At 56.7% G+C, this 12,025-nt stretch overlaps 1 protein-coding gene across 1 annotated transcript; it reads left to right on the plus strand.

Annotated features, from left to right (window-relative positions):
* The first annotated feature begins 378 nt into the window (after positions 1–378).
* MPO (myeloperoxidase) lies at positions 379–11,621 on the plus strand. The gene is made up of 14 exons (XM_010861643.1): positions 379–496; positions 654–731; positions 881–974; positions 1,268–1,443; positions 1,632–1,755; positions 1,851–1,980; positions 2,052–2,258; positions 3,100–3,418; positions 5,505–5,665; positions 7,461–7,716; positions 8,159–8,329; positions 9,642–9,879; positions 10,606–10,820; positions 11,539–11,621. The coding sequence occupies exons 2-13, from the start codon at positions 656–658 to the stop codon at positions 10,811–10,813; spliced, it is 2,160 nt and encodes a 719-aa protein (XP_010859945.1). The 5' UTR covers positions 379–496; positions 654–655; the 3' UTR covers positions 10,814–10,820; positions 11,539–11,621.
* The last annotated feature ends 404 nt before the right edge of the window (positions 11,622–12,025 follow it).

A 12,025-nucleotide genomic window follows, 5' to 3' on the forward strand; every position in this document is an offset into this window, starting at 1 on the left:
AAGAATGAGGGGCTGCCCACCATGGTTGGCCCCAGGGGCCTGGTTACTATTGAGTGTGGGGGAACGGTGTCCGGAGGCAGATCGGGCCATCATCACTCCAATTTCTGTTTCCCATTATTCCCTGGGCTGTCGGTTCCTAACTTTCATCCCTTGCAAAGGAACCCTGGATACTCAGTTGAACCAGAATTTTGGAGGGGGGGGTAAATTTTTCACGCTTTGGGGACAGCACTGGTCTAGCACACATGGGAGCTGAGGTTCTCTGGAGGAGTGCCAAGTTCACGGGCTGGAGCCGGTTTTGGTCCCTCCTCCACTGCCTGTTGCTCCCACGTGAGGGGGTTCTTTCTGTGCTCCCTGGCCCCAGTGGGGTTGGAGAGAGACTTGAGTTTCCAGGGGCGGGACCCACCTGCCCCAGCCCTCCCCCAGCCTGGAGAACATAAAAGCCCAGGTTCAGCTAAGAGGTGATGCCAATGCCAGGTGGAGCCCTGGAACTTCAGAGGTAGGGTCCTAGACTCTGTCTGTAGGCAGAACCCACTGCGGGGGCACTGGGTGAGAAGGAGGGGGTGAGGGGCCTGGGAGGAGGCGGCTGTGGGGCGCTTGTCTCCCCAGCGCACTGTGGGCTTTGCACACTTCGTGGGCACGGGGTCTTGTTGCAGAGATGAGGCTGCTCCTGGGCTCGGCGGGACTCCTGGCAGTTCTGATCATGCTCCAGCCCTCGGAGGGTGTCCCTCCAGGTAACAGTTCAGAAAGAAGGGAAAAGGTGGCGTGTTAAGGGTAGTTCCGAGTCCCCGGGATTCCTTTCCTCCTTGTAAGCCAGCCGGGCTCTGGGGCCCCATGGGGACTTTGGGTCCATTCCTGACCTCCTGACCTCTGTTCTGGGCAGCTGTCCCAGGGGAAGTGGATACCTCGGTGGTGCTGACCTGCATGGAGGAGGCCAAGCGGCTAGTGGACAAAGTCTACAAGGAGCGGCGGGAAAGGTGGGGCTTCTGGGTGAGGCTGTCCCCGGCCTTTTAGAGAAGGAACAGGCAGGGGGAACGTGCGGCTGGAGGTGGGGCCCTCTGCCGGGCGGTCTTTCTGTCTTTGGGTGTGAAGATGTCTTCAAGACCATGCCTCCCATGGCCTCATCTTTGGACTCCCAGGTCCAAACCATGTTTACAAAGACAAACCTGCTTCCCAGCTCTGGGTCTTTCGAGCCCACAGCTCTGGGCTGGGGCCCTGCTGAGTGTCTCCCCGTCCTTTCTCTGGGCTCACCCCTCCTTCCCTCAAGCAGCATCAAGCAGCGGCTTCACAGTGGCTTGGCCAGCCCCATGGAACTCCTGTCCTACTTCAAGCAGCCAGTGGCGGCCACCAGGACTGCTGTGAGGGCGGCTGACTACCTGCACGTGGCCCTCAGCCTGCTGGAGAGGAAGCTGAGGGCCCTGTGGCCAGGCCGCTTCAATGTCACAGGTACAGTTCCGGCTACTATTCCAGCGCCTCACTCAACCCCTGTGGGTCTCCCAATCCCTCCTTCCGGGGGGTATCCTAGCATCCCCCTACTATGTCCTCAGACCACATCTCCCAAGCAAGGCTCCCCAGCAGTGGGTAGAAAACAGGGGCACAGCTCCCACTTTCCTCCTACTTTGCCCGGTCCACAGACGTGCTGACCCCAGCCCAGCTGAACCTGCTGTCCAAGACTAGCGGCTGCGCCCACCAGGACCTGGGGGTGAGCTGCCCAGAGAAGGACGAGTACCGAACCATCACCGGGCAGTGCAACAACAGGTGCGGCCGCTGGGGGCCGGCCATCGATGGGCGGGCGGTGGCTGGAGGCTGGAGACCCTACCAAGGGGTGTCAGCACCGTGTTCCTGCCCTCCAGGCGCAGCCCCACTCTGGGGGCTTCCAACCGCGCCTTTGTACGCTGGCTGCCGGCGGAGTATGAGGATGGCTTCTCGCTGCCCTTCGGCTGGACGCCCCGGGTCAAGCGCAACGGCTTCCCAGTTCCCCTGGTGAGTCCCAGCCGGGTGGAGGGAGAGCAGCCCGGCCGAGACAGCGGCCCCTGACGCCCGGTGTCCCACAGGCTCGCGCCGTGTCCAATGAGATCGTGCGCTTCCCCACGGAGAAGCTGACTCCGGACCAGCAGCGCTCACTCATGTTCATGCAGTGGGGCCAGCTGCTCGACCACGACCTCGACTTCTCCCCCGAACCGGCCGCCCGCGTCTCCTTCCTCACCGGCATCAACTGCGAGACCAGCTGCCTGCAGCAGCCGCCTTGCTTCCCGCTCAAGGTGCTTCCTCCCGGCCCCACCCTGCAGCCCGCTGAGCCGGGGGAGGGGGGCATCGTTCCCCGAAGGGGCCATCTCCCTTCCTGCCCAGCTTTCCTTCCCTGGGTCCCAGCAAGCCTGGCCCTGACCGCCCTCTCCCCTCCACCCCCACCATCTCCCACCCTCTCTGTGCTGAGGACCTTCCCACTGCCCCTCAGACTTCTGTGTGCAAGCACCAGGAGCTCAGTCGTCTTCCCTCCCGACTCGGGGGGCCCCCCAGCCCACATCACACAGAGCTTGGTAGTGGGGTTGCGGCGGGGCTGAGAGTGGACACGTGCAGAGTAGGTAGCAGGGGAGAGAAGGAAAGAAGGAGGGTCCCAGAGAGAGGCGGACAGAGGCAGACAGGGGCCGGAGTGAGAGCCAGAGAGACAAAAGGGGGAAAGGAAAGAAGAGGAGGCCGCCGGAGAGGACAGAGAGAGAGCCAGCGACCCGAGGAGAGAGGAACAGAGTCAGAGGAGAAGAGAGAAAGGAGGTTGAGGGGGAGGGTCGGAGGACTGGCTAGCGCACCTCCAGAAGTGCCCAGGTCCCCCATGCCGGCCCTCCAGTCACCGCCCCTCCAGCTCAGAGACACTTTGCCGGTGGAACCTAAGGCTCATCCCTCGGGGGCCTTGAGAAGCCTTCCTGCCAGCTAAGGGGCCCGAGGGGCTCTGTTTACTGTCTGGGTTGCCCGCTCTGGTCCTGGGTTCCAGACGGCTTCCCTGGCGGGAATTCAGGGCCTAAAAAGGCGGGTGGACCAGAGAGAGCCACTCCTGACCTCTGTCTCTGGCCGCGGCGAGCCTGCGGGGCCTCTCTCTCTGCACCTCAGATCCCGCCCAATGACCCCCGCATCAAGAACCAGCAGGACTGCATCCCTTTCTTCCGCTCCAGCCCTGCCTGCACCCAGAGCAACATCACCATCCGCAACCAGATCAACGCGCTCACCTCCTTCGTGGACGCCAGCATGGTCTACGGCAGCGAGGACCCCTTGGCCATGAGGCTGCGCAACCTGACCAACCAGCTGGGGCTGCTGGCCGTCAACACCCGCTTCCAGGACAACGGCCGGGCCCTGCTGCCCTTCGACACCCTGCGCCATGACCCCTGCCGCCTCACCAACCGCTCTGCGAACATCCCCTGCTTCCTGGCAGGTCAGTCCTGGGCAGGGACCTGGACTGATGCAGGGCGCCCCCTACTGGAGCCACGGCGAGCCTATTGCAGAGCCCCATGTGGGGTTAGCATTCAGAGACTTCCCTCACCAACTTACAGGATGTGAATAGGCTGTTGCCTTGGTAACAAGTTGGATGGAGCCAGAAAGGCAAAACAAAAGCAAACCCCCAAAACGACAAGAACAAACCCCCCAAATTTAAGAAGGAGACTCAGGGATGGCCAAGGCGCCTGGCTCCATCTATCTAGCCCTTTCTCTGTTGCTCCCTTTCCATTTGGGCTCTGCGAGAGGGGAAAGCTGAATCCTCCAGGGACAGGAAACCAAAGAGACAGAGAGCAACATGGCTCCCTCAACCCTCTAGAACAACAGTATCCATTTGGCAGACACTAGGCACACATGGCTATTTTCATTTATATGTAATTTAGCTTAAATTAAAAACAAGCTTGCTCCACTGTGCTAGCTACCTTTCAAGTGCTCATTTCAAGTGTTCAGTAGCCCCAGAGGCTAATGGCTTCTATACAGGACAGCTCAAATGTAGAACGTGTTCATCAGTGCAGAATTTCTGTGGGACAGAGCTGCTCCAGAACATCACCACCTTACCCACCTTGATTCCTGTAATGAAAGAGGGTAGGATTTTTGATTTAGACAACTGGCAGTCCTGGGGATAAGGTTGGGGCAGTGATGGTGGCCATGCCCAGAAATTTTACTTGATACAGTGTTTTTAACTATGAACCCAGCAGTGGGTCTGAGGCCCTTCTCTCTGCCCTCTCAACCTCTCCTCATGATGGCTCTGCTGGCTGGGCCCTGGGGAGGAGAATCAAGGTCAGCCCCACTGTGGACTTTTCTGGGCAAGAGGAGAAAGAGCAGCAGTCCTTTGCCTCCACATGGTGTTGAGTCACGTGTCCCCGGCCCAGATGATCTTGACCTCTTGTAAAGTAATGAGAAGGAAGAGCTACTCTCAGGGAATTTCCTTGCCACCGACTTTTAGAGCTGGGGAGGACTGAACCCAGTGTCTAGTCCTCCCCTAACCCCTCCCCAGGGTTAGGGGAGGACTAGAGGGATCAGAGGGTCACTCTTGGTTCTTTTGAACAGGTGTGGCCTTTAAACATCCTGTGCCCTGACTCTCTCTCCCAAGCAGGCTGCAGAGTTAGCATGTAGTAAGGTGGGCATGGCAGCTCTGAGCAGGTGGTAGTGGCTTTCTAGAGTCCTGTGTTAAGAAGGATTCTGAGGTTGCGTCCAATTTCTTTTTTTATATTAATTTTTAATTAATTTTTATTTTCGGCTGCGCTGGGTCTTCAGTGCTTCACTGCTATGTGCAGGCTTTCTCTAGTTGTGGCAAGTGGGAACTCCTCTAGTCACAGTGTGTGGGCTTCTGACTGTGGTGGCTTCTTTTGTTGTGAAGCACAGGCTCTAGGGCACGCAGACTTCGGTAGTTGTGGCACATGGGCTTAGTTGCTCCATGGCATGTGGGATCTTCCCAGACCGGGGGTCACACCCATGTCCCCTGCATTGGCAGGCAGATTCTTAACCACTGGACCGCCAGGGAAGTCTGCATCTAATTTTATCAGGAGTAAAGGCTGTGATCATTTGCTGTGTCTGACATGGGCAGGAAGACAGGGACAGCCAACATGCATGCTACTTTTTTTGGCCTTCCCTGAATCAAGAAAATGTCAATCAAGCAGTGCTCATGGATCTCCTATTTTGTCCCAGGCAGTGTGTTAAACCCCATGTGTTTGTGTGTATGTTGGGTGGGAGGGTCAGATACAAAAAGGCACAAGCCATGGTCCTTGTCCTCCAGGTGCCAGCAGTCTCAGGTATGGGGAGGTGGCAAGTCTTGTGTCAGATCTGATGCTTAGTAGATGAGCATCCCCGGCCAGCACTGAAGAGCTGCTATGGTGGACCAGGGAATCAAGGGAGGCCTCCTAGATGGGGTGCAGACTGAGCATGGTGTGAAATGTTGAGTGGAGATGAGCAGCATTTGAGGCCTTGGCCCCAGAGGGAGTTTCAGTGGAGCAAGTCCTTTCTGGGAGGGAGGTCTTAGGAATGACAGTAGCTTTTGCTTCCCCAAGGGGACTCCCGTGCGAGTGAGATGCCTGAGCTCACCTCCATGCACACACTCTTTTTGCGGGAGCACAACCGGCTGGCCAAAGAGCTCAAGCGCCTGAACGCCCACTGGAATGGAGAGAGGCTCTATCAGGAAGCCCGAAAGATCGTGGGAGCCATGGTCCAGGTAGGCAGTCCTGGGCATCTGTGATGCCAGGGGTCAGCAGACTTGGGATGCCAAAGTGCCTCTGCCGCATCTTAGCTGTGCAAATTAACCCGTATGAGCTATGTGAAAACACCTGGTAGATACTACGTGCCTGACAAGGGTCACTTGCCTTTCATCCCCTCATTCCCAGGCTTGCTCTCCTTTCTACTTTCCTGTCTACCAGGAATAATACTGACAGGTTTAAACAGGTGAGTCTAAAATGCTTGGCACACAGTGAAAGTGGAAGTCGCTCAGTCGTGTCCGGTTCTTTGTGACCCCACGGACTACACAGTCCATGGAATTCTCCAGGTCAGAATACTGGAGTGGGTAGCCTTTCCCTTCTCCAGGAGATCTTCCCAACCCAGGGATCGAACCCAGGTTTCCCGCACTGCAGGCGGATTCTTTAGCAGCTGAGCCACCAGGCGTACAGTAGGCGTTCCGTAAATTCTTCTCCTTTCCTTCATCACGTTGTCACTCTTGGCTCCTTTACACAATCCCTCTTCTTTACGGCTCTATCCCAGCTCACCCCCTCTCCTTGTCCTCGCTTATCCCTGAGGGGTGTTCTCCCAATTTGGGGGGAAATATTTAAATGCTTTATTTATTTACTGGCTGAGCTACTTAGCTTTTGGAATCTTAGTCACCCAACAAGGGATTGAACCTGAACCCCCTGCAGTGGAAATGCAGAGTCCAAACCACTGGACTGCCAAGGGATTCCTTTTCTCCCAAGTTTTGATGCTCCAGCATCCTCATCCTCTCCCAGGTCATGAACATGCACTTGAGTGCACACACCACACACACACACACACACATACACACACACACACACCGCTTGTTAATACTCCTCAACTTTGGACTGGAGAGAGTTGCTGGTGCTGAGGGTTACCAGGGTGACCAGTTTTCCACTGGCACAAAGAATTTAAATGAGATTTGTTTAACTCTGAGATTCCAGAGTCTAGAATCTAGAGTGTGTCTGTTCCCTCTCCTCCCTTTTCACTGCGAGAAATCACCTAGGGTGGCCCTTTTCCATTTTGCCTCCCTTCCTTCTGCAGACACTAGATTGAACCCTACTGTGGGCCAGGCACTTTGTTGCCTACTGAGTAATTTCAAGAGAAATGAGATCCAACCCTTGCCCTCAAGGAGCTAGTATGCTGCTGCTGCTAAGTCACGTCAGTCGTGTCCGACTCTGTGTGACCCCATAGATAGCGGCCCACCACGCTCCCGTCCCTGGGATTCTCCAGGCAAGAATACTGGAGTGGGTTGCCATTTCCTTCTCCAATGCATGAAAGTGAAAAGTGAAAAGGAAGTCGCTCAGTCGTGTCTGACTCCTGGTGACCCCATGGACTGCAGCCTACCAGGCCCTCCGTCCATGGGATTCTCCAGGCAAGAGCACTGGAGTGGGTTGCCATTGCCTTCTCCAGCTAGTATGCTAGTTAAGAGAAATGAGACAGGAATAACTCAAGGGCAAGGGAGCTATGAAAGGACTCACAGAACCTTTTATTATTTCATCCTCTAAGGCACAGTGCAGCATAATTACCCGTAATTTACATTTGAGGAACTGAGGCTCAGAGAGGTTAATAACTGGCCTAAGGTCACACAGCAGGCAAGCACTTGAGCCCTGTTTATGCCACTTGGTCCCACTCTGTGGGACCCAGGTCCAGTACTGTGGGAGGCAAATCCTTGGCCTTAGACGAGGGAGGGATCCCGCCGAGTCAGGAGCAGGTGAAGAATCCGCAGGGAGGGGTGAGTGGAGAGGCCACTCTGAGTGACTTTCCTTTAGATCATCACTTACCGGGATTACCTGCCCCTGGTGCTGGGGCGGGAGGCCATGCGGAAGTACCTGCGCCCCTACTGCTCCTACAACGACTCGGTGGACCCGCGCATCTCCAACGTCTTCACCAACGCCTTCCGCTACGGCCACACCCTCATCCAACCCTTCATGTTCCGCCTGAACAGTCGATACCAACCTATGCAGCCCAACCCCCGCGTGCCGCTCAGCAGAGTCTTTTTTGCCAGCTGGAGGGTTGTGCTCGAAGGTGAGCAAGACGCTATCAGGGAGTGAGGGAGTGAACTGGCAGCCGGTGGGGTGGGCGTGGACTTGGTCACAGGGAGCTAGGGCGGAATGAATTGTCTTTCCTTCTGTCTTCTGGGCATCTGATTTCCAGCCTGGTTCACTTGACTCTGCTTGCACATCGAACAACAGAGAGTGGAGTGAGACAGCTTACAGGGAGCTGGCTCCTTCCTGTGCGTTGGGATCCTCAGGGACCCAGGAGGGCTGGGAGCATCTGAGCCTGTCGAGTTTGAATGGCTTTATCCCCGAGACCACAGAGCCTCAGTGAGGATCTGCCCACCCGGGACCTTGGCGCCAGGAGCCACATGTGCTCAGCGCTCTCCGCCACTGCCCCCGGGTCCGGCTCCTTGCAGTCTGAGCTCCGATACCGAGCCGGACTTTCCCCCAGCGTGCTCCTCTTGCTCCAGGTGGCATCGACCCCATCCTGCGGGGCCTCATGGCCCCCCCTGCGAAGCTGACCCGCCAGAACCAAATCGCGGTGGACGAGATCCGGGAGCGGCTGTTTGAGCAGGTCATGAGGATCGGGCTGGACCTGCCTGCGCTCAACATGCAGCGCAGCCGCGACCACGGCCTCCCTGGTGAGGGGGCTGCCCTGGCCTCACGGGCCCACCCACCTCCCAATCCAGCGCCTGTCCTCTCCAGTGCCCCCAGCTACCGGGGCACCCCACCCCCACCACCAACCCTCAGAACCTTGCTCTTAGGATGCGGCCTGAAGTCAGGCCCCTGGGCCCCTCTGCCCCGTTTCCAGCAGCTTCCACCTACTTTGTGTTGCTGCTGCTAAGTCGCGTCAGTTGTGTCCGACTCTGTGCGACCCCATAGATGGCAGCCCACCAGGCTTCCCCGTCCCTGGGATTCTCCAGGCAAGAACATTGGAGTGGGTTGCCATTTCCTTCTCCAATGCATGAAAGGGAAAAGTGAAAGTGAAGTCCCTCAGTCGTGTCCGACTCTTAGCGACCCCATGGACTGCAGCCCACCAGGCTCCTCAGTCCATGGGATTTCCCAGGCAAGAGTACTGGAGTGGGGTGCCATTGCCTTCTCTGTTGTGTTGCTGGAACCCCCCCAATAATCTCTTCCTCTCAGAATCCACATAAAATGAAGCAAAATAGATGGAGGTAGGTTTTCAGGGCAGTAGGGGCTTGATATTATTACGGTGATGCCCTAAATTGTGTTGCTGAAACCCCCCAATTTAGGGCATCTCCATAATAACACCAAGCCCCTACTACCCTGAAAACTTACCTCCATCTATTTTGCTTCATTTTGTGTGGATTCTGAGGGAAGAGATTATTATCACTTCCATTTTACTGATGTGGAGAAAGAAATGGCAACCCACTCCAGTATTCTCACCTGGAGAATCCCATGGATTCAGTCCATGGGGTCGCAAGAGTTGGACACAACTTAGCGATTAAACCACCACCATTTTACTGATGAGGAAACTGAGGCTTGGAGAAATTGAGAACCTGCCCGGGTTCTCTAGTCAAGTAAGAGACAGAGCTGGAATGGGAGCCCAGATCAGCCTACCATCCTGCTGATGCCTGTGCTGTGGGACAGCTGGTATGGGGCTGATCCTTCCAGACACACTGCACCCATCGCGGGTCTGAGATCTCCACAGGGGCAAGGAGATGCTCCTGTTCTTGGACCCAGCGGGAGTGATGACAATTTAGGATTTACCTTAGAGTGGGAAGGGTAGGGGAAGACAGAGAGGCTCCTGGAGAGACCCAGCTGCGCCCAGGCTCCCAGGGAGGCCAGAGGATTCCCTGGGGGGTTTGTAGACGGGAAGCAGCCCCTTTGTGCCCTCCTTTCCTGCATGGACCTCTGTATGTGGCCTCACTGTGTTGGGAGGGTGGCCTTTCTGCGGCCCACCCACAACCACTCTCCACTCCTCCCGTACAGGGTACAACGCCTGGAGGCGCTTTTGTGGGCTCCCAGTGCCCAACACGGTGGGTGAGCTGGGCACAGTCCTGAGGAACCTGGACCTGGCGAGGAGGCTGATGAAACTGTACCAGACGCCCAACAACATTGACATCTGGATAGGCGGCGTAGCTGAGCCCTTGAACAAAAATGGCCGCGTGGGCCCGCTGCTCGCCTGCCTCATTGGGACCCAGTTCAGGAAGCTCCGTGATGGTGACCGGTGAGGGCGGAGGCCCCGCAGCTCTGCCCCTGCCCCTCGGGGGACCCCTTGCTTCCTCCTGCTAGAAGGAGTCCGTGATTCTCCAGTGTGTTCTGGGGAGCCTCAAGGTCGTCACTGATGTACCCTGAAGCTGTTGAGGGTGCAAAAAGAAGGGATCTGTGGTTGTCAAGGAGCGGGACGAGAGAAAATGCCACCCTTAGTCACTGCTTCTCCAGGTCCCAGGCGTGGTCATGGGGCCACCAGTCTCCATTGGAAGGTCCCATCCTTGCTTCCCCTCGGCCGCCGCTCCTGTTTTCATTCCACTGTGGGCCTGACCTCTGTCACACCCAGTTCTCACCTGGCATGAACTGTGCCTTGGGGAAACTCTTAACAAGGTGTCCCTCTCTGGGTGGACAAATGAGACACACTCCGTAGATCCTGTCTCCCTGCCTGGACATAGCCCTGTCCAGGGCCCAGGGTCTCATGGGAGAGTGGGCCCGTCTGTCATTAGTGATGCTTGGAGGCTGCTGGGGTGGGAGCGGGTTGGGGGGGGGGACCTGGGCAGCTGTGAGTGGGGCTCTATTTGTTTGAATCCCCTCTTGGGCTGCCTGAGGGCCTGGAGCTCTCCTGTCCTGTGGGGCCGCTGTCCACCGTGGTCCTCTGTCAACCAGGAACAGCTCCAGCCAGTGGGTGCCCTCCCAGCCCAGGAGGGCCTCAGGCACAGTGGCTGTGGGTGTTCCCGTGCAGGTTCTGGTGGCAGAACAAGGGCGTGTTCAGCAAGAAGCAGCAGCAGGCCCTCGCCAAGATCTCCTTGCCCCGCATCATCTGTGACAACACAGGCATCACCTTCGTGTCCAAGAACAACATCTTCATGTCCAACAGATTCCCTCGGGACTTTGTCCGCTGCAGTAGGGTGCCGGCATTGAACCTGGCTCCCTGGAGGGAAAGGCGCTAGAGGCAGGGTAAGGAGGGCAGCGGGGAAGTGAGGCTGGGCATCTCTCGGCTGGCTGGTTGGGTCCACAGAGCTCTCCCTTTTCTAGGTGAGCCCCTCCCTGTTCTGGGTGCCAGCCAAAGACACCACTAACAACTGGACATTCGTGTGTGTGTGTATGTGTGCGTGCGCACAGTGAATCGAAATTGCATTTTGTGCGTGTTGCATGTGAACATGGGTAGTGTTTTGTGTGCTGTGTATACATGAGTGTGTATTTGCTGATGCTAGGTGTGTGGAAGGCAGCAGAGTGGATTGGTGAAACGTACAGGCTAAGGAGCCAGACTGCTTGGGTTCAGATCCTACAGCCTACCAGCTGTGTGACCTTTAACAAGTTCCTCGACCTTGCTAAGCCTGAATTTCCTTTGTAAATAACTGCTGACGTGGCTTCTTAGAGGGTCCATTGCATCCTCTAGTATTGGGTTTATTGAGCACCCATTACCTGCCAGGCAGTGTGGCCCGCATGGGAAACACACAGAAAAAGTCAGACACCATTTCTGCCCTTGTGGAGCTTATACCTTGACTGTGTCCTGTTATCAGAGGTGAAGCAGCAACCCTGGAGGAGTGACGACCCTGGAGGAGTGGCTATTAGCAGTGGGCTGCGCGTGGGTTGAGTTACGGGCCCAGGCTCGCCAGGCTCAGTCCATGGCTCCCCTTTTTCTTCCTTACCCTGTTGTCTTGCTTATTCACAGGAGCTGCCTGGAGAGGAACTGGGCCCTTTTATACCATTTGTTTATACCTGATGATTATGATAATAAAGCACCATAGATGGAGATCTTTGCTCTGTGTCTGCAGTGGGGCTGGACCCTCAGCAAGAGGCTTGCTCTGGGCTCTGAACTTGAAGAGTGGTCTGTGCTTCAGGGCCCTTTCTAAACTGGAGGTCAGGACGTCCAGGCGTTCTCCTTGGGCTGATTTATACATAGAAGGCCGTCAGTCCTTGGATGCCTAGGGGCCAGGCCAAACTGAGCAGACCCTCTTCCCTCACCGGTTCCCTCTTCCCACCAGAGAGCGGGAACCGTGGGCACCAAGCCCTTCTGTTGGTGCCCTGCCCCGGGAAGTATTATGCTTGCTACATGCTCGCTCTGCATCGGGCCTGTGCCAAGTGTTGGGAAACAGAGGGCGCTCAGGAGAGGAAAGAGCAGGAGGTTGATGGGAATGTGGTTCCCTTCCCAGGTGACA

Source organism: Bison bison, unplaced genomic scaffold, assembly GCF_000754665.1.
Source record: "Bison bison bison isolate TAMUID 2011002044 unplaced genomic scaffold, Bison_UMD1.0 scf7180017864472, whole genome shotgun sequence".
Lineage (NCBI taxonomy): Eukaryota > Metazoa > Chordata > Mammalia > Artiodactyla > Bovidae > Bison > Bison bison.